Source organism: Zootoca vivipara, chromosome 3 (assembly GCF_963506605.1).
Source record: "Zootoca vivipara chromosome 3, rZooViv1.1, whole genome shotgun sequence".
Lineage (NCBI taxonomy): Eukaryota > Metazoa > Chordata > Lepidosauria > Squamata > Lacertidae > Zootoca > Zootoca vivipara.
Genome location: NC_083278.1, coordinates 94,231,416 through 94,252,393, shown reverse-complemented (window position 1 = coordinate 94,252,393; position 20,978 = coordinate 94,231,416). Strand labels below are relative to the sequence as shown.

At 44.6% G+C, this 20,978-nt stretch overlaps 1 protein-coding gene across 5 annotated transcripts in view; it reads right to left on the bottom strand.

Annotated features, from left to right (window-relative positions):
• Positions 1–20,575, bottom strand: part of LOC118078013 (spermatogenesis-associated protein 7-like) — a 74,698-nt gene extending 54,123 nt beyond the window's left edge. For all 5 annotated transcript variants that reach the window (XR_009557385.1, XM_060273000.1, XM_060273004.1 and 2 more), the window contains exons 1-2: positions 20,484–20,575; positions 2,989–3,063 (exon numbers count right to left, since the gene is read on the bottom strand). Coding sequence is in view for 4 of the 5 variants with exons in the window: in XM_060273000.1 (XP_060128983.1) it covers positions 2,989–3,049 (61 nt within the window). In the remaining variant the exon portion in view is untranslated. The remainder of the gene's footprint in view (positions 1–2,988; positions 3,064–20,483) is intronic.
• Between the last annotated feature and the right edge of the window lie 403 nt (positions 20,576–20,978).

The following is a 20,978-nucleotide window of genomic DNA, read 5'->3' as shown; positions in this document are numbered from 1 at the left end:
AAAGACCACCTGTATCAGGAACCTCCTAGCCCTCAGCTGTACCAACTGGTTATTATAAGAACAACTGTTTAATAGTCAGTGCCCAAATTAATTTGTTCATCTTCCCTCCCTGCCACTTCTCCCTTGCGTGCATTCTCTCTGTGTGTTTAGATTGTAAGCCTATGGGCAGGGATGGTCTTATTTTAATTGTATGTAAGCCAACCTTTTTGCCTGAAGAGTAAGTTACAAATGCTCTACCTAAGTAAGTAGGTAAGAAAGAAAGATAGAGTGATATCCACCTGAGTGGGTCCATTTGACTCATAGGCTTCTGTTCATGCCAACAATACTTTCTTATCCTCCCTGCACTCCCCCCCCCCACATGCCCCCAATCTGTTCCAGATGGCTGGGTGACCCCCTCCTGGAGAGAATTAGGTGCATGGGGGGCCCTGCAAGGGGAAGGCAAGGCCTGTCATGTCTGCTGGTGCAACGCTGGCTCCCACCCACAGATACTTCACTGGGTCAGTTCAAGTCTGCGTTGGCAGCTGGAGCTGTAAAAGCGATTGACTGTCGAATGCTTTGTGTCTCCAAGGGCCAGTGTTAATTGTCAGCGTTAGGCTCCAGCATTTTTATTTGGTAGGAAGGCAAGGATAAAAGCAATCTGAAGTAGGTGTCCATATGTGATGGGCAGTGTGGGTCACAGTAACCCTTTCCGGCAACTTGAAGTTAAAGTGGTACCATTAAAGTAATTTCCCTGAATGCATTCCCCATTTGCACCGGCACTTGTGGCCACAGCAGTCCAACCCCACTGGTTGGAACGGATGAGTAACATATACAGGAAAGCAGGAAACGAGTGGCATTTCTGGAACCTTGGAGCTGGATTATGGGATGAGTCACTTTGGCTTGTGTTTCATTTGGGAAAGGCCATAGCGCTGCAAAACTCATGCTCTCTATGCAGAAGGTCTCAAGTTCAATCCCTCACATCTCCAGGGGGGAAAGGTAGGTGTTGAAAACTCTGGAGAACTGATGCCAGTTAGCTTGGATAATACTGAGGTTGTTGTTGCTGCTGTTGTTAATTTCCCAAACAGGGACTCAAGGCGGCTTAGGCGAATGAAAACCACATATAAAGGGTAATACACCTGCTGAGAGTCTGAGGGTCCTGCTCTTGCCTCTCTCCACCAGGCCCAGAGTGTACTCTTTACTTTCTTTTAAACTGCTTTTTAATTTTTTTTAATAAGAATAAATAAATTTTTTTCAATTGTTTTAAACTATTTTTATGTGTGTGGTTTTTTGGGGGGAGGGGGAGTTATTCGGCTCTTTCCGTTTATATTTTGATTATGTATTTTGTGTCTTGTGAACCGCCCTGAGACCTGCAGGTATAGGGTGTTTGATAGATAGATAGATAATAGTTAAAAAGTAATTGAACTATAATAGAATTAAAACACTATAAAACAAATATATTAAATTACAGTTAGTAAAAAAACAGCACAGCACTATTTAACAGCCCTTTCCTTTAAAAAAATAGCTGGTCCCCAAAAGGAAAACAATCTTCACCTGCTGGTGGAAGGACAACAAGGAGCCACTGAGAAGGCCCTCTATTTAATTGCTCAAACTGAATTTACCACCCGAATCCCACCCGAAAATAGTGAAAAATTGAAAGTGCTCTGGGTCTCCTGTAAATACTCCCCACTTAGGCTGCATTCACACAGGAGTAAAAGGTCATGAAAACGGAGTAGTTTCCACGTTATACTTGAGCGTCCACATGATGTAAAAGCGACTTCTGGAACTATAACGGAATGCAGTTCAAATATAACACTCATTTCCATATTATTTGCAAACAGTTTGTTTTTACTGGAAGCAAATAACATGAGAATGAACACTAAGGTGTTTTTGAAATAAGACTGTAGCACTTGTTTTTGCTAAGAATGCTTTAGTATGTTTCCAAGCACAGTTCAAATTGTTGGTGCTGACCTTTAAAGCCCTAAACGGCCTTGACCCGGGATACCTGAAGGAGCGTCTCGGTGTTCTGCTCGGACACTGAGTTCCAGTGCCAAGGGCCTTCTGGCGGTTCCCTCATGGCGAGAAGTGAGGTTATAGGGAACCAGACAGAGGGCTTCTCGGTAGTGGCGCCCGCCCATTTCATAGAATCATAGAGTTGGAAGAGACCACAAGGGCCATCCAGTCCAACCCCCTGCCGAGCAGGAAACATCATCAAAGCATTCTTGACATATGCCTGTCAAGCCTCTGCTTAAAGACCTCCAAAGAAGGAGACTCCACCATACTCCTTGGTAGCAAATTCCACTGCCGAACAGCTCTTACTGTCAGGAAGTTCTTCCTAATGTTTAGGTGGAATCTTCTTTCTTGTAGTTTGAATCCATTGCTCCGTGTCCGCTTCTCTGGAGCAGCAGAAAACAACCTTTCTCCCTCCTTTATATGACATCCTTTTATATATTTGAACATGGCTATCATATTACCCCTTAACCTTCTCTTCTCCAGGCTAAACATACCCAGCTCCCTAAGCTGTTCCTCATAGGGCATCGTTTCCAGGCCTTTGACCATTTTCGTTGCCCTCCTCTGGACATGTTCCAGCTTGTCAGTATCCTTCTTGAATTGTGGTGCCCAGAACTGGACACAGTACTCCAGGTGAGGTCTGACCAGAGCAGAATACAGTGGTACTATTACTTCCCTTGATCTAGATGCTATACTCCTATTGATGCAGCCCAGAATTGCATTGGCTTTTTTAGCTGCTGCATCACACTGCTGACTCATGTCACGCCCTCCCACCAGATGTCAAAGAGATAAATAACTACCTGACATTTAGAAGACATCTGAAGGCAGTCCTGTTCAGGGAAGTTTTTTATGTGTGACATTTTAATGTATTTTTAATCTTTGTTGGAAGCCACTCAGAGTGGCTGGGGAAACCCAGCCAGATGGGCGGGGTACAAATAAATTATTATTATTATTATTATTATTATTATTATTAGTAGTAGTAGTAGTAGTAGTAATACTTACAGCTACTTTTGATACTCATGTGTCCTCTGAAAGGCCCCATCAAGGAATACTTTGGGATCATGGTTATCTGGGACCCTTGAGGAGAGAGGAAAAAATGGGCATAAGTAATAAATACTTAGAATGACAATTTTTATCGTTTGTCACCATACAGTGGATGTGAGTAAAGAAAACAGGACTACTCAGTTTGTTTGTTTGTTTGTTTATATGTTGCTTTGGTTATTTATCTGAAGTATTCAGATGCTGCCTTTTGGGGACAAAGGCCTCCCAAAGGCAACTAAAACAACAACACCAAAACCACAAAACAGTATTTGAAATGATGCATATAGAGATCTACAAGGAGAAGGAGCGTTAGTGCTACGAGCCTTCCATCTCATGCTCAGCCACTACATCGGTGTGCATAAACTTTATATCAAATAATACACCACCAATCTCCATCTGTCTTCATTCCAAGAAAACCAGACCCAAGGTTTGTGTTGGGCCCCCCGAAACCTCTTAGCGCTTGGAGAATGGGATGTGTGTAGCCATATTAAGGGCTTTGGGAGCAATACACAAATACTCACAAATCAGATTTCATAACACATGAGTGCTGGTCCAGCTTATTGTTAGTTGGCAGACAGAGAGGATACAGGACCCTTTCATGATTATGCTATACTTCACATGAAGTGCTATTTCCTGGATGATCTATTCATGTATAAATCCAGAAATGCTATTATATACATCCCCCCACCACCACCAAGAGTATGGGGAAATGAGAGATCCATTGTTAATTTATTTGGTTCTGCTGTATCCAAAAGTCCTTGTTTTAGAGCTTATTCTGTCAAAGCTGCAGCTGAAGAGTTCGGCGAGCTATTGCCCTGAGTAAAGTAAGATTGAAAACAGAAAAGAGAGAGAAGACACCACCATGGGGACCCAAGAAAATTAATTAGCTCCCTGCCAGGGCTCCACGATTTTACCTTCAACAAGTAGCAATAAATTGTGAAGCAAGCAAGGAGCTTGATTTGAAAACACAGTCGTCGAATGGAAGAGAGGCTCTAGTAAGCTGTTCAAATTCACAAGTCTTTTCATTTCGTTTGTTCTGTGCTTTTTTCTATTTGCCTAGATCATGGGGAGGAAATCTAAGGCCCAGGGTCCAGATGCGGCCCATTCGCCTTCTAAATCCGGCCTGCGGACTGTCCGGGAATCAGCGTGTTTTTACATGAATAGAAAGTTCCCTTTTATTTAAAATGCATCTCTGGGTTATTTGTGGAGCCTGCCTGGTGTTTTTACATGAGTAGAATGTGTGCTTTTATTTAAAATGCAACTATGGGTTATTCGTGGGGCATAGGAATTCATTCGTTATTATTTTTTCAAAATATAGTCCAGCCCCCCACAAGGTCTGAGGGACAGTGGACCGGCCCCCTGCTGAAAAAGTTTGCTGACCCCTGGCTTAGATTCTATCATTTCCTACATTCTCTAATAAAAAGACCCTGGGGTCTGGGTGCAAAAATAGCTTTCCTTCTAGTCCACCATCTTCCTCCCGGGAAATCCGCTTTCCTTCATGTTTTGGGTGCATACTTCATCCTGGAGAGTAGTGACTAGTGGGGTGCCACAGGGTTCTGTCTTGGGCCCAGTCTTATTCAACATCTTTATCAATGACTTGGATGATGGGCTTGAGGGCATCCTGAGCAAGTTTGCAGACGACACCAAATTGGGAGCGGTGGCTAATACCCCAGAGGACAGGATCACACTACAAAATGACCTTAACAGATTAGACAACTGGGCCAACGCAAACAAGATGAATTTTAACAAGGAGAAATGTAAGGTACTACACTTGGGCAGAAAAAATGAAAGGCACAAATACAGGATGGGTGACACCTGGCTTGAGAGCAGTACATGTGAAAATGATCGTGGAGTCTTGGTAGACCACAAACTTGACATGAGTCAGCAGTGTGATGCAGCAGCTAAAAAAGCCAATGCAATTCTGGGCTGCATCAATAGGAGTATAGCATCTAGATCTAGGGAAGTAATAGTACCACTGTATTCTGCTCTGGTCAGACCTCACCTGGAGTACTGTGTCCAGTTCTGGGCACCACAGTTCAAGAAGGATACTGACAAACTGGAACGTGTCCAGAGGAGGGCAACCAAAATGGTCAAAGGCCTGGAAACGATGCCTTATGAGGAACGGCTTAGGGAGCTGGGTATGTTTAGCCTGGAGAAGAGAAGGTTAAGGGGTGATATGATAGCCATGTTCAAATATATAAAAGGATGTCATACAGAGGAGGGAGAAAGATTGTTTTCTGCTGCTCCAGAGAAGCGGACATGGAGCAATGGATTCAAACTACAAGAAAGAAGATTCCACCTAAACATTAGGAAGAACTTCCTGACAGTAAGAGCTGTTCGGCAGTGGAATTGCTGCCAAGGAGTGTGGTGGAGTCTCCTTCTTTGGAGGTCTTTAAGCAGAGGCTTGACAGGCATATGTCAAGAATGCTTTGATGGTGTTTCCTGCTTGGCAGGGGGTTGGACTGGATGGCCCTTGTGGTCTCTTCCAACTCTATGATTCTACTTAAATATTGTCCAATTTATAATTTAATGCACTGTTCTTATTTCTCACTACAGGAAAACCACCACCACCAGCAGCAGCAACTTAGCTAGCTGCCTGAAGCATCTGTGGCATGCAGAGAAGACCAGGGTTATGCCAGTGGTGGGGTTGCAGTGTGAGTAGGACACAGCCTGGCATACATTTGTGCCTTAGGCAGCCTGGTCCACAGCAATCAGCAGGTGAAACTTTGTATTGCACGAAGTTAAAACACTATCAAAACTCCTAACTTCAGCACATTGCTGTTAAAGACACAAGAGCTAATGAAAAGGAAATAGTTGTGGCTCCAGTGGGGCACAGACTCTGCTACAGCACGGTGTCATACTGTAGGTGTTGTTCTGCCTTCTGGACCTACAATGTGTAGCCTTTTGCTTCCTGCCTAAGTGAGGTAGAGCCAAAACAGCCCAGGGAGGCTTTCTCTTGTTTTTAGACTTGTGGTAGGGTTGCCAAAAATGGCTGGCCGTCATTGATACAATGTTTATGGGCATTGTGAGGGATGAGGAAACGATGACAAGAAAAGTAAGTCTAAGCTGTGTTGCAGCTACTATGGTTTCGTTCTTTCGACTCAACATTATGAAACTACACTGGTGTGAAATTGGGATGGCACCAGTTCTGGAAGCATCGCAAAGCAAGTTCTGATATTTATCAAAAACAGAAGGTCTTGTACTTTCAAAAGATCTTCTGTAAGAGTAGGCTTGACCCTACTGTGTTTGATAAATAACGTAACTTGCATTATGGTTCTCTTAGAACTGGTTCCATCAATGGAGACATCTGGATAATCTTCCTGAAGTCAGTGAGAAGTATGGCCTTTGTTGTTGCTGTTATCTTCTCATCCAGAGCCTGGTTCTTGTATATACCGGTATGTTTGGATAGGACAGGGGTGTGTTTGAACTCTCATGCCTCTTGAGCTTTGAGACACATGAAAAATGCTTCCTCAGGAACAGGCAAATAGTATCCATAATGGTGTTAATGGAGGGTTAATGGTGTTGTTTTAAATTGTGAAATTGTTACGTGTAAACTTTTTATTAGTTTAGTTTCATATAAGTTAGTTTGCTTTTAAGGGCAGAGGCTCAAGGCTGCCTCGGGAGTGGGCCTTAGCCAACATAATGGCTGGGGCAGGTACCACTAGGGTGGGTGCAAAAGGACACCCAACCTCAGTGATCATGGGCAGGAGGAGGAGTTGCTTGTGGGCCAGATCATGTCATTACCGAGAAGCCAGGTATAGTCACTGTATGGAGACTATCCCTGCCTTCAGGTCTGGCCTTGGCCAGAGGAATACAGGTATCAACAGGGGCATCCCATATGATCTCAAAGTGGTGCTGTGTAATGCCAGGTCAATGACTAATAAGACCAGTGCCACCCATGATTTGATCATGGGTGGAGGAATTGACCTGGCATGTGAGACAGAGACATGGTTGGACACAGCAGCTCAGGGGCGTAGATAGATAGGGGTGGTGGGGGCGGGTCGCCCCGAGCGGAGGGCTCCAAGGGGTGCCATCGCGGGCACCCACCCCGCCCCCAAAATGCATGCCACGCCCCTCTGGGAGGCGCACCCCACCCCTGGAATGCTTGTCACGCCCCTCCAGGATGCACACCATGGCTCTGGAACGTGCGCCCCGCCCCCGGAACGCGTGCCAGCCCCGCCCCCGTGCCAGAGCATGAAGCTCTGCCACTGCAGCAGCTAGTCCTGTTCTTGCCACTTCCTTGTCTACCAAGTTTCTCTTATGCACAGCAACCCAAGTCATGTGTGTGTGTGTGGGAGGTTTGAAGTGATTTTTATGAAGTCTTAATTTTCACCGAGTTCTTAACTATGGTTGGCACAAACCATAGTGTTACACTATGTCAGAGCCCAGCCACTGTGTGTCCATCTAGCCCAGTCTTGCCTTATCTGTCTGGCAGGGAACATAAGAAGAACCTGTTGGATCAGGCCAATGTTTCGTCTTTCCCAGAATCCTGTTCTCACAGTGGCCAACCAGATGCCTATGGGAAGCCTGTTGGCGCAAGAGGACTGTCGTCTCCTCCTGGCAGTTTCCAGTGACTGGTGCTCAGAAGCATACTGCCTTTGACAGTGGGGGGTCTTTTCCAGCCCCGCTCCCTTTGAATCTTTTCAATTAAAATGTCAGGGACAGAACCTGACCTTTAGTACACAAAATATCTGATGTCGCAATGTGCTTCTTTGGTGATCAAGGGGCTAGTCATGTGTCTCCTCTTCTCTTACAGCTCTTCTCCTTCTTTCTGTCTGAATAGGGATTGCATTTTATAACTCTTTGGCATAATAAAATTTACACTTCTGTCGGCCCCACCTGCAGCATGCAGGCTTTCAGCAGAGGAGGACACACCAGGCAGTCTATTCATCAGCATTTGACCTCCACATGGGGGAAGGACCGGAGAACCTGATTGCTTTCTGTTACATTCAGAGCACCTCTTAAACTAGCAGCCATGCTGTGGGGCTCATTACAGATGTCGCAGAGGAGCAGAATTAAACACCTTTCCCAGTGATGGCAAAGGACATTTTTAGCCCAACAAAGCCAAAGCTTTGTGGAAGCAAAACACTTTTGCTAGTTTCCATTAGCAAGGGGGAGGGGGGGGATATGATTCTTGTCTCTGGTGCAGTTGTTGTTGTTTAGTCGTTTAGTCGTGTCCAACTCTTTGTGACCCCATGGACCATAGCACGCCAGGCACTCCTGTCTTGCACTGCCTCCCGCAGTTTGGTCAAACTCATATTCGTAGCTTCGAGAACACTGTCCAACCATCTTGTCCTCTGTCGTCCCCTTCTCCTAGTGCCCTCAATCTTTCCCAACATCAGGGTCTTTTCCAAGGATTCTTCTCTTCTCATGAGGTGGCCAAAGTATTGGAGCCTCAGCTTCACGATCTGTCCTTCCAGGGTGCACTCAGGGCTGATTTCCTTAAGAATGGATAGGTTTGATCTTCTTGCAGTCCATGGGACTCTCAAGAGTCTCCTCCAGCACCATAATTCAAAAGCATCAATTCTTCGGCGATCAGCCTTCTTTATGGTCCAGCTCTCACTTCCATACATCACTACTGGGAAAACCATAGCTTTAACTATACGGACCTTTGTCGGCAGGTGCAGATAAGGGTGAAATAGGAAGGCATGGATGGGCAGGGAGGCACGCCTGAAGGAGTATTTTCATCACACACAAGAACAAGACAAAGTAGAACAAACTACATCCCCACAACACAACACCTCTCAACTTACTGGGGAACAACCATCACCCTCCAAACGCATCAATGAACAGAACATTGACCACCAACTACCACCGAAAAGAAGTTACACAAAAAGGGACTCCACATGGACCCCTCCTGATGGACGCAATACCACACTAGATCTGTACATCGAATGCTTCCGCCACAGAATCCAAACGGATGTGACCAGAAAACACCATCGCTTACAACAAAATCTAAACCATGCTGAAAGGAGAGCCATAGAAAATCTCAGGAACAACCCAGACATTATAATTAAAGAGGCAGACAAGGGTGGAGCTGTCGTCATCATGAACAAAACTGATTACATCCAAGAGGCCCACAGACAACTTTCCAATACTGCCTTTTACATGAAATTGGACTCAGACCCCACACAAGCATACAAAAAAGAACTGAACAAGATTATTAAGGAGCTACCCCTACACATCCAAGAACAGATCCTCACAAACACACCAGCGGAACCTCGGCCAGGAACTTTCTATCTTCTACCCAAAATACACAAACCAGGAAACCCAGGACGCCCCATCATCTCAGGTATTGGCACCATTACAGTGGGTGTTTCCGGCTATATGGACTCTGTTCTGAAACCATATGCTATCAGTGCTCCCAGCTACGTACGTGACACCACAGATTTTCTGAGGAAAATACAATATTTGAACAATCTTCCTAACAATACTATACTAGCCACTATGGATGTGGAATCTCTATATACCAACATCCCACACAATGATGGTTTACAAGCCATAAGGAACACCATTTCAGATAAAACCACAGCGGACTTTGCTACCAAACTCTGCCACTTTGTCCTTACCCACAACCACTTCAAATTTGGTGATGACCTGTTCCTCCAGATCAGCGGCACAGCCATGGGCACCCGCATGGCCCCACAGTATGCCAACATCTTCATGGCAGATTTAGAACAACGTTTCCTTAACTCCTACCCACTCAAACCTCTCCTGTACCTGCGATACATTGACGATATTTTTATTATCTGGACACATGGACAACAGACCCTGGAAACCTTCCACCAGACATTCAATGACTTTCACCCCACCATCAACCTAACAATGAACCAATCTATGCAAGAAATACATTTTTTGGACACTACTATAAAAATACAGGATGGACGTATAGACACCACCTTATACAGAAAACCAACTGACCGACAAACATATCTACATGCTTCTAGCTACCATCCCAAACATACCAAACAATCCATCGTATACAGCCAGGCCTTACGTTACAACCGCATCTGTTCCAACTCTACAGACAGAGAATCTCACCTAAGAGATCTACAGCAAACCTTTTTAGAACTAAAATATCCACCTGATGAAGTTAAACAACAGATCAACAGAGCCAGACAGATACCTAGAGAGAACCTGCTGCAAGACAGACCCAAAAAAGAAAATAACAGAACACCACTAGTCATCACATACAGCTCCCAAGCTAAAACAGTACAACGCATCATCAGAGATCTACAGCCTCTCCTGGACAATGACCGCTCCCTTTCTCAAGCTCTGGGAGGAAGACCTTTCATTGCCTACAGACAGCCACCCAATCTTAAACAACTCCTCACCCACAATAATACAACCACCAGACTTAACATGGACACTGGTACCAGAGCCTGCAATAAACCCAGATGCCAACTTTGCTGCCACATACACCCAGACAACACCATTACTGGCCCCAACAACATCCAACATACCATCTCAGGACTATTTAATTGCTCATCCTCTAACATTGTGTATGCCATCAAATGCCAACAGTGCCCTTCAGCTCTCTATATTGGACAAACAGGCCAAACCCTACGCCAAAGGATAAATGGACATAAATCTGACATCAGGAACCAGAAGACAGAAAAACCAGTAGGAGAACACTTCAATCTCCCAGGACATTCTATACAAGATCTCAAAGTAGCTGTCTTACTACAAAAGAATTTCAGAAATAGACTGGAAAGAGAAGTTGCTGAATTGCAACTTATCACCAAGCTCAAAACCATGGAGGGACCTGGTTTGAACAGAGATATCGGATTCTTATCTCATTATACATGATAAGCGATCTTCAGCCATCTCAACCCTTGCTTTTTCATGCAAAACCATTTGCAGTCGTTTGCGGTCATCAACAGCTATCAGTCAGTCAATCACCCATTTCCACCACCCTTCTGAGTGATCCCCCCTCCCCATCCCCACCCCTCCCCACCCCTTCTCTACATAAGTGCCTGAAACTTCCATTTCACTGTATCTGAAGAAGTGTGCATGCACACGAAAGCTCATACCAAAATAAAAACTTAGTTGGTCTTTAAGGTGCTACTGAAGGAATTTTTTTATTTTACTTCGATCCAGACCAACACGGCTACCTACCTGTAACCTTATCAATGCAATATTAGTAAAATGACTAGCAAAACACCTGCCCAAAATCATGGGTGAAGCATGGTTAAAGACCCGTCGCTTCGGGAGGACATAAGAAGAGCCTGCTGGATCAGGCCAACGACCCACCTAATCCAGCATCCTGTTCTCACAGTGGCCAACCAGATGAGAGCCAGTGTGGTGTAGTGGTTCAGTAAGTGCGAATTAGGCAAACTCACCTTGAAATGCAAACTGAATGGTTTCACATGAGAAACAATTTGCCTTATGGAAATGTTAAATTTCACTGCCAGATATTACTACTGTTGCTTGACCTTTATGGAAAGATAGAGGCAGTAGTTGATGCTGCTTCTGCTTCTGCTGCACACAACTGTTTCCCTTCCGTTATCTATTCCCTTCCTAAAAAGGTATCTTAATGCATTCTCAATCAAACCTCATGTTGAGATTCAGGATTTGCTGGTCCTTGGATGCAATTGCTGCTTTAAAAGCTACAAACACTTACCGGTAAATAGAGTTGATTAACCGATTAATGGATTGATTAGAGCTTAAAAATAGACCAGCAATTAAATCAAAGCGAAGTAGCTATTCTTCTGCCATTAGTAGCACACAGATTCAGTGGCAAAAAGCGAAACGAAAAGACCAACCTTCAGTTAAAACACATGGTTAAGAATTCACACACTAAAATGCAAATGTATACAGACTACTATCCTTTCCCTGTTCCAGTTGTGATAAGTTTGTTCAGTAGGTTCTCTCTTAAATATTGTCTCTTTTGCTTCCTCCTGATGCAATTAATGCACAGGTGCTACTTCTGTGATGGACAGTAAAAGAATGAATTTCTAAATTTTGCATCTTACTGCAAACATATTATAGAAACATAATAAAACATTAAACATTTTTTTAAAAAACCTTCCCTATACAGGATTGCCTTCAGACAGCTCGGGAGTTGGATAACTCCATACCCTCCAACATGTCTCCAATGAAAATAGGGATGTCCTAAAGAAAAGCGGGACATTCCAGGATCAAATCAGAAACTGGGATGGCTTTTCTAAATCAGGGACGTCCCTGAAAAATAGGGACACTGGGAGGATCTGCCATGCATATTGCAGCCATGGCTCCCTTTGATACAATGCTGAAATACATTTATTTGTTGGCCTCCCTTTAGGGGCTAGCCCATCCCACAGCAGCTTCCAACATATAATATTGAGTTTAAAATCATAAAAATATAATTTATTTAAAATAACCCCCCCAAAAGAAAAATGAATGATAATACAGCATTCATCCCTGGAAAAACAGCCCTGTTATTGCCAAACAATCAGTTTGTTCTGTTACCGATGTATTGGCATTAACAGGGATAGTTTTTAAAAAAGGGAAAGAAGGGCAAGAGAGAAATGACTAGGTGAATGTTGTGGTGTTAGCTGCATATGCACAAGGACCAGTAGGTGGCACGGCGCAGGAAGGTCAGACTCTGTATCCAGGAAAATAAAGGTTCCTCACGCTTTTCCTCTCCCCAAATGATGTCCTGGCTCCCTATTAATACACAGATGGTACATGCTGTCTATCTAAATCTAGAGTGTATCCCTTCCTGGCTGTTGGGTGAGAAGTTATTGTGTAAACCTCACATTTTAAAATATAAATGTTTAATAGATTACTGTATTTTATTTTTCTGTTGGAAGCCGCCCAGAGTGGCTGGGGAAACCCAGCCAGATGGGCGGGGTATAAATAATATACTATTATTATAAAAGGTAAAGGTAAAGGGACCCCTCACCATTAGGTCCAGTCGTGACCGACTCTGGGGTTGCGCGCTCATATCGCATTATTGGCCGAGGGAGCCGGCGTATAGCTTACAGGTCATGTGGCCTGCATGACAAAGCCGCTTCTGGCAAACCAGAGCAGCACATGGAAACGCCGTTTACCTTCCCGCTGTAGCGGTTCCTATTTATCTACTTGCATTTTGATGTGCTTTCGAACTGCTAGGTTGGCAGGATTTTATTATTATTATATATTATTATTATTGGTTACACATGGTGGTCCCCACTCTCCTTCTTCCCTTCTGATGGCCATTTGGCAACGCAAAGAGATGTTCTGTGGTAAAATGACTGTTGGAGCAACTATACCAGCGACAAATCTTGGCCCCTGCTACTTTCACAGCCTGCCATTAAGTGATTTGCAGAATTGGGAACACAACCTTCCCATGTCACATACTTAAAGTGTCCTCGCTCCCCTCATAGTATAGCAGTACAATTTTATGCTGTCTCGGTGCAGACGTTTGCTCTATTTCCGGGAACCCATTAGGAGAAAAGGAAAGAGGAGTGCCTTTTTTTGGAAGAGAGGCCAGCGACTGAGGACACCTCTCGGTGGACTGTAGACCTGCTAATTGCTGGCCTTTGCTCTACGTCAACCCGGAAACTAGCAAGGATTAGCTTCATGGATCAGCAGTATTTGCGTCGCAGTTTGCTCCACTATTAACACCCGAGGTTTCTACTAATTGTTCCACCGCTGTAAGTTTCAGCACATGAAGGTGCGGGTTTTAATCACAACACCGCCATTCCAATATTGTGTTAATGAGCCCTGGGCACACAAACATCAGCAGTGAGCACTTTTTAATAAGAGCTACAGAGCAACTCTCATTTTATTAAGCAATGAGACAGCGGCATATTATTGCCCGATGGGCTGATGCTCGATAAAGTCTCCGTGTGTCAAGGCCTGACACAAATTGACTGCCCATCAGATTCTAAATCACAGCTGTTCTATCCACCAGTGTGGCCGGATGCAGGGCGGTTGTGTGTGTGTGTGTGTGTGTGTGTTGTCTGGTGCTCTGCTGCCTCTCCAGATTGTTGTTGTTTAGTCGTTTAGTCGTGTCCGACTCTTCGTGACCCCATGGACCATAGCACGCCAGGCACTCCTGTCTTGCACTGCCTCCCGTAGTTTGGTCAAACTCATGTTCGTAGCTTCGAGAACACTGTCCAACCATCTTGTCCTCTGTCGTCCCCTTCTCCTAGTGCCCTCAATCTTTCCCAACATCAGGGTCTTTTCCAAGGATTCTTCTCTTCTCATGAGGTGGCCAAAGTATTGGAGCCTCAGCTTCACGATCTGTCCTTCCAGGGAGCACTCAGGGCTGATTTCCTTAAGAATTGATAGGTTTGATCTTCTAGCAGTCCATGGGACTCTCAAGAGTCTCCTCCAGCACCATAATTCAAAAGCATCAATTCTTCGGCGATCAGCCTTCTTTATGGTCCAGCTCTCACTTCCATACATCACTACTGGGAAAACCATAGCTTTAACTATACGGACCTTTGTCGGCAAGGTGATGTCTCTGCTTTTTAAGATGCTGTCTAGGTTTGTCATTGCTTTTCTCCCAAGAAGCAGGAGTCTTTTAATTTTGTGACTGCTGTCACCATCTGCAGTGATCAAGGAGCCCAAGAAAGTAAAATCTCTCACTGCCTCCATTTCTTCCCCTTCTATTTGCCAGGAGGTGATGGGACCAGTGGCCATGATCTTGGTTTTTTTAATGTTGAGCTTCAGACCATATTTTGCGCTCTCCTCTTTCACCCTCATTAAAAGGTTCTTTAATTCCTCCTCACTTTCTGCCATCAAGGTTGTGTCATCTGCATATCTGAGGTTGTTGATATTTCTTCCGGCAATCTTAATTCCTGCTTGGGATTCATCTAGTCCAGCCTTTCGCATGATGAATTCTGCATATAAGTTAAATAAGCAGGGAGACAATATACAACCTTGTCGTACTCCTTTCCCAATTTTGAACCAATCAGTTGTTCCATATCCAGTTCTAACTGTAGCTTCTTGTCCCACATAGAGATTTCTCAGGAGACAGATGAGGTGATCAGGCACTCCCATTTCTTTAAGAACTTGCCATAGTTTGCTGTGGTCGACACAGTCAAAGGCTTTTGCATAGTCAATGAAGCAGAAGTAGATGTTTTTCTGGAACTCTCTAGCTTTCTCCATAATCCAGCGCATGTTTGCTATTTGGTCTCTGGTTCCTCTGCCCTTTCGAAATCCAGCTTGCACTTCTGGGAGTTCTCGGTCCACATACTGCCTAAGCCTGCCTTGTAGAATTTTAAGCATAACCTTGCTAGCATGTGAAATGAGCGCAATTGTGCGGTAGTTGGAGCATTCTTTGGCACTGCCCTTCTTTGGAATTGGGATGTAGACTGATCTTCTCCAATCCTCTGGCCATTGCTGAGTTTTCCAAACTTGCTGGCATATTGGGTGTAGCACCTTAACAGCATCATCTTTTAAAATTTTAAATAGTTCAGCTGGAATGTCATCACTTCCACTGGCTTTGTTATTAGCAGTGCTTTCTAAGGCCCATTTGACTTCACTCTCCAAGATGTCTGGCTCAAGGTCAGCAACCACACTACCTGGGGTGTACGAGACCTCCATATCTTTCTGGTATAATTCCTCTGTGTATTCTTGCCACCTCTTCTTGATGTCTTCTGCTTCTGTTAGGTCCTTACCACTTTTGTCCTTGATTATGGTAATCTTTGTACGAAATGTTCCTTTCATATCTCCAATTTTCTTGAACAGATCTCTGGTTTTCCCCATTCTATTGTTTTCCTCTATTTCTTTGCATTGCTCATTTAAGAAGACCCTCTTATCTCTCCTTGCTGTTTTTTGGAAATCTGCATTCAGTTTCCTGTATCTTTCCCTATCTCCCTTGCATTTTGCTTGCCTCCTCTCCTCCGCTATTCGTAAGGCCTCGTTGGACAGCCATTTTGCCTTCTTGCATTTCCTTTTCCTTGGGATGGTTTTCGTTGCTGCCTCCTGTATAATGTTACGAGCCTCCATCCATAGTTCTTCAGGCACTCTGTCCACCAAATCTAAATCCTTAAACCTGTTCCTCACTTCCACTGTGTATTCATAAGGGATTTGATTCAGATTGTATCTTACTGGCCCAGTGGTTTTTCCTACTTTCTTCAGTTTAAGCTGGAATTTTGCTATAAGAAGCTGATGATCTGAGTTACAGTCAGCTCCAGGTCTTGTTTTTGCTGACTGTATAGAGCTTCTCCATCTTTGGCTGCAGAGAATATAATCAATCTGATTTCGATGCTGCCCATTTGGTGATATCCATGTGTAGAGTCGTCTCTTGTGTTGTTGGAAGAGAGTGTTTGTGATGACCAGCTTGTTCTCTTGACAGAACTCTATTAGCCTTTGCCCTGCTTCGTTTTGAACTCCAAGGCCAAACTTGCCAGTTGTTCCTTTTATCTCTTGATTCCCTACTTTAGCATTCCAATCCCCTGTAATGAGAAGAACATCCTTCTTTGGTGTCATTTCTAGAAGGTGTTGTAGGTCTTCATAGAATTGGTCAATTTCACTTTCTTCAGCACCGGTAGTTGGTGCATAAACTTGGATTACTGTGATGTTAAAAGGTCTGCCTTGGATTCGTATCGAGATCATTCTGTCATTTTTGAGATTGCATCCCATTACAGCTTTTGCCACTCTTTTGTTGACTATGAGGGCCACTCCATTTCTTCTACAGGATTCTTGCCCACAGTAGTAGATATGATAGTCACCCGAACTGAATTCACCCATTCCCTTCCATTTTAGTTCACTGATGCCCAGGATGTCGATATTTATTCTTGTCATCTCATTTTTGACCACATCCAGCTTACCTCTATTCATGGTTCTTACATTCCAGGTTCCTATGCAATATTTTTCTTTACAGCATCGGACTTTCCTTTCGCTTCCAGGCATATCCGCAACTGAGCGTCCTTTCGGCTTTGGCCCAGCCGCTTCATCAGCTCTGAATCTACTTGTACTTGTCCTCCGCTCTTCCTCAGTAGCATGTTGGACGCCTTCCGACCTGAGGGGCTCATCTTCCAGCGTCATAACTTTTATATGCCTGTTGTCTTTGTCCATGGAGTTTTCTTGGCAGGGATACTGGAGTGGCTTGCCAGTTCCTTCTCCAGGTGGATCACGTTTAGTCAAAACTCTCCACTATGACCTGTCCATCTTGGGTGGCCCTGCATGGCATAGCTCATAGCTTCTCTGAGTTATTCAAGCCCCTTCGCCACGACAAGGCATTGATCCATGAAGGGATAGAGCCAATCATATCTGATAGAGCCAATCATATCTGATCCCAGATAGAGCCAATCATATCTGATCCCCATTGCTTCCCAGCAGTGAGCAGTGCAGAGCCTGATCTCTTACAAAGGTAACAAAGGCGCCTTTTGTGCAGTACAAGGAGAGGTCACAAAAGAGATGGTTGCAGGGGAGGAGAGAACAGAAGTAACTCTTCCTGATGCTGGTTCAATAACTAGACAACAAAGAACCTGTATCTCATTTTTCTCTCCCCCATTTGTTTTGGATCATGTCCACAAGAGCGTTGCACTCGGGACTATATTAATACTGCTGGGGATTTTGTAATCGCACCATGTCCTGCCCTGACTGCAGGGTCGGCCATCAGGAATGCAAATATTCCAATTGTTCAGGGCAGTTTTAATCAACAGGCAGGCAAAATAGCTCATGGAAACAGAGCTATGATGTTTCCCAGGCCCTACCAGATGAAGTAGCCCATTATCCCATTCTGCCTGTCATTTTGCCAGTGTGGCGTAGCAATTAAAAAACATTGGATTAGGAGCTGGGAGATCAGGGTTCAAATTCCCATTCAGACATGAAGCCACTGTTTCTTAGCCTCAGCTTCCTTAGAGGGTTGTTGCGAGTACAAAATTCAGAGCAGGGCCTTGAGCTCCTTGAAGGTAAAGTGAGATACAAATGTAATAGTTTGCAAATAAAACGAACAAGACTGTAGGGCTGTGCCAATATTATAGAGGGTGGGCCAAGAATGCCAAACTGGATGCCATGCTGTTGATGATTCATCTTCTGTTATGGTCCCTTTGCCAGCGGCGGAGCTTCATGCTTCGCCACCGGGGGCGGAGAGCAGGCACGCTGCCCTCCAGGGGGCGACGCGCGGTGCACGTTTTGGGGGTGGCACGCACCGCGTGCAGGGGCGGGACACACATTTTTGGGGTGGGGCGCACCGCGCACAGGGGGGTGTGCACGTTTTGGGGGCGGGCAGCCGTAATGGCACCCCTGGGATCGCGCCCCGCCCCCACCGCCCCTATCTTCCTACACCCCTGACCATACCTACCAAGTTCCTGTGGGAGAAATAAGGGACCTGACTGGAAGTAGCAGACCGGAAGTAGCGCTGCCGCCATTTTGGAACTGGGTGGAGCATGCTCAGAAGTGACTTTTGATGCTGCTTTGCCCAGTTCCAAAATGGCCGCCGCGCCAGAAGTCGCACTGCAGCCATTTTGGAACTGGGCAGAGCTGCATCAAAAGTCGCTTCTGAGCATGCTCCACCCAGTTCCAAAATGGCCGCCGCGCCAGAATAAACCGGGGGGAAAACAAAAAAAAACCGTTTTTTCAGCTGAGAACAGATAGAAAAACGGGGGTTTCCCGGGGAATACGGGAGACTTGGCAGCTATGCCCCTGACCTTTGCTAATTTGCACTATTAAGAAAGAAAAAAATTCAACCTTTGAGCTACAACAAATATGTATTTGACTCGCTCTAATTATGCCTTTTAAAAAGCAATACACAGACTTCACAGGTGAACTGAAAAGTTATATGCTGCTCTATGCATTACTGCCAGTCCTAGAGGTGGCATGACTTTGAATGCTGGCATTCACAAGTGGGCAGGCCGTTCTTGCACTCCTGCAGGCTTCTCAGAGGCATCTGGCTGGCCAGTTTGAGAACAGGATGCTAGACTAGATGTGCCGTTGATCTGATCCAGGAGCGCTCTTATGCTCTTAAATTCTTGAACCTGGAACGAGATACCGGGCCCGGAGTATAATGTCAGATATACTTCTATCTTGGAATGAGAGGCTGCTTGATAACCCCATGTCAGTGTTCTCTGAGCTCTTTAGCATATGCTGCTAACATTCCACAGACAAAAATGGGGACACTCTTAAGCACATATAATCATAGCTGCCAAGTTTTCCCTTTTCTCGTGAGGAAGCCTATTCAGCATAAGGGAAAATCCCTTTAAAAAAGGGATAACTTGGCAGCTATGCATATAATACCTCTATTCTGACACCAAGTATCACCGCCTACAAATTCCCTCTACAATTATCACACATCACAGAAGGTTCTTCTCTGCCTGCTGTTCTGCAGCATTCAGTCACACTGCAGCAGCGTCTGAAATGGGGTACATTTGTAAAATGACCATTAACAGTTTGTTTTTCACACCTTAATAACCTTTTACAGGATGATTACAGTCCCAGAATGGATCTGGTTGGATTTACTGTAAAATAGGCTGCTCGTGGGCAACATTTGCTCCTCGTTGGCACTTGGGAGGGACACAAGGGTGTGTGGTTGATTAATTGGTTAGAATAATAGATCTTTCAGACTATTAACTTACTCTAAAACGGTAAATGAATAGGGCAGATTTTTGTAATGATCTGCGGTGCACACGCTTATAAGAGCTGCAGAACACAAGCACCGTCCAAGAAAAAGTATTCTCATTCCTCCCACATGCAGAAGGAAGGCCCCTTTTTAAGATGTGTGCATCTGCTAAAAGCAAACAAAATACAATTCTTGCCTTTGGAAAAGGTGGTTGTAGCCAGATTTATGTAAATTCACTCAGCTAAAACTCATGCAATTGATTGCTTAAAAGTGTCTTAAATTGATTAAAACTACTTTAAATCTCTCTTGGGTTCCTCCCCCTCCATTTACGCTGCCCACCCCCCATCTGCCTAGATAACTTTATGTTATGGGACAACATGCAAATGTCATAAAATAGTTAATAAATATTTTGAGGGTAACTTTTGCAAACTTTGGGCATCCCTGATACATTCTTCTTGTGTGCAGATGCTTTATAATATTCTTTATAATATTCACATGCCTATTAAACATGTGTGAGTAACTGGCCCAAGGTCAACCACTGAGTTTTGTGACTGAGTGGGGATTTGAACCCTGCTCTCCTAGGTTCTAGTCCAACACTCTAACCACTACACCATGATGACAAATTGTGACAGCAGAGACAGGAAAGGAAGGCTAGAGTCCATATGTAAAGGGAATACAATGCATTTGATGGGAAGGGGCGTGGGGTGTGTAAAGCAAGACCAATTTTGCTAATTTTGTGATAGGAACAAAAAAAAAAAACCAACCCCACTCAAATCCTGGTGTCCTCAGATCTCCTGTTCTTTTTGAGCGCTACTGCAAAGACTGGAAACAGAACAGAGAGGGAAGGGACATATGCTTCAATTTGAGCTTTTAAAAACAAGATTCTCTCTCACACACACTCCCTCCCTCGCTGAACAAACAGACTTCTAGTAAAGAGGGGAAGAAAAGAAAGGAACAAGCCCAGATCCTTTCTTACCCTGCTGAAATGGCTAAAACCGTCCGGTTCTGGGCGCAAAGGAAAGTGAGTGTGTTTCTCAGCGTTTTCTCAGGAAGTCTGCAAAGGCTATAGGAAGGTGTTAGCGAGCAGTGAGATTATTCCCATAACAACAGGAACTACAAACCTGTCACCCAGGGAGCAATGAACAGTTCAGGGCAAACAGGCCTCTGCTTGGAAACCTCAGAGCTTGGGTCATTCTAGGCCAGACTGGCTTCTGCTTTGAAATGCTTTAAAGTCCATGTGGAATTGTTTTTTTTTCCGGGAGAGCAAGAGCTAAGGCACACGTGTGGGGAAATGAAGACTTTGGCTCCGTACACACTTTACATTTGAAACTCATGGCTCCCCCCCCCACCGAAAAAATCCCGAAGGCTATAGCTTGTTAAAGGTCCTGGGAAATGTAGTTCTGGGAGGAGCAAACTACACTTTCCAACATCCTTTGGAGGAAGACATGTGCTTTAAATGTACGGTGTGTGC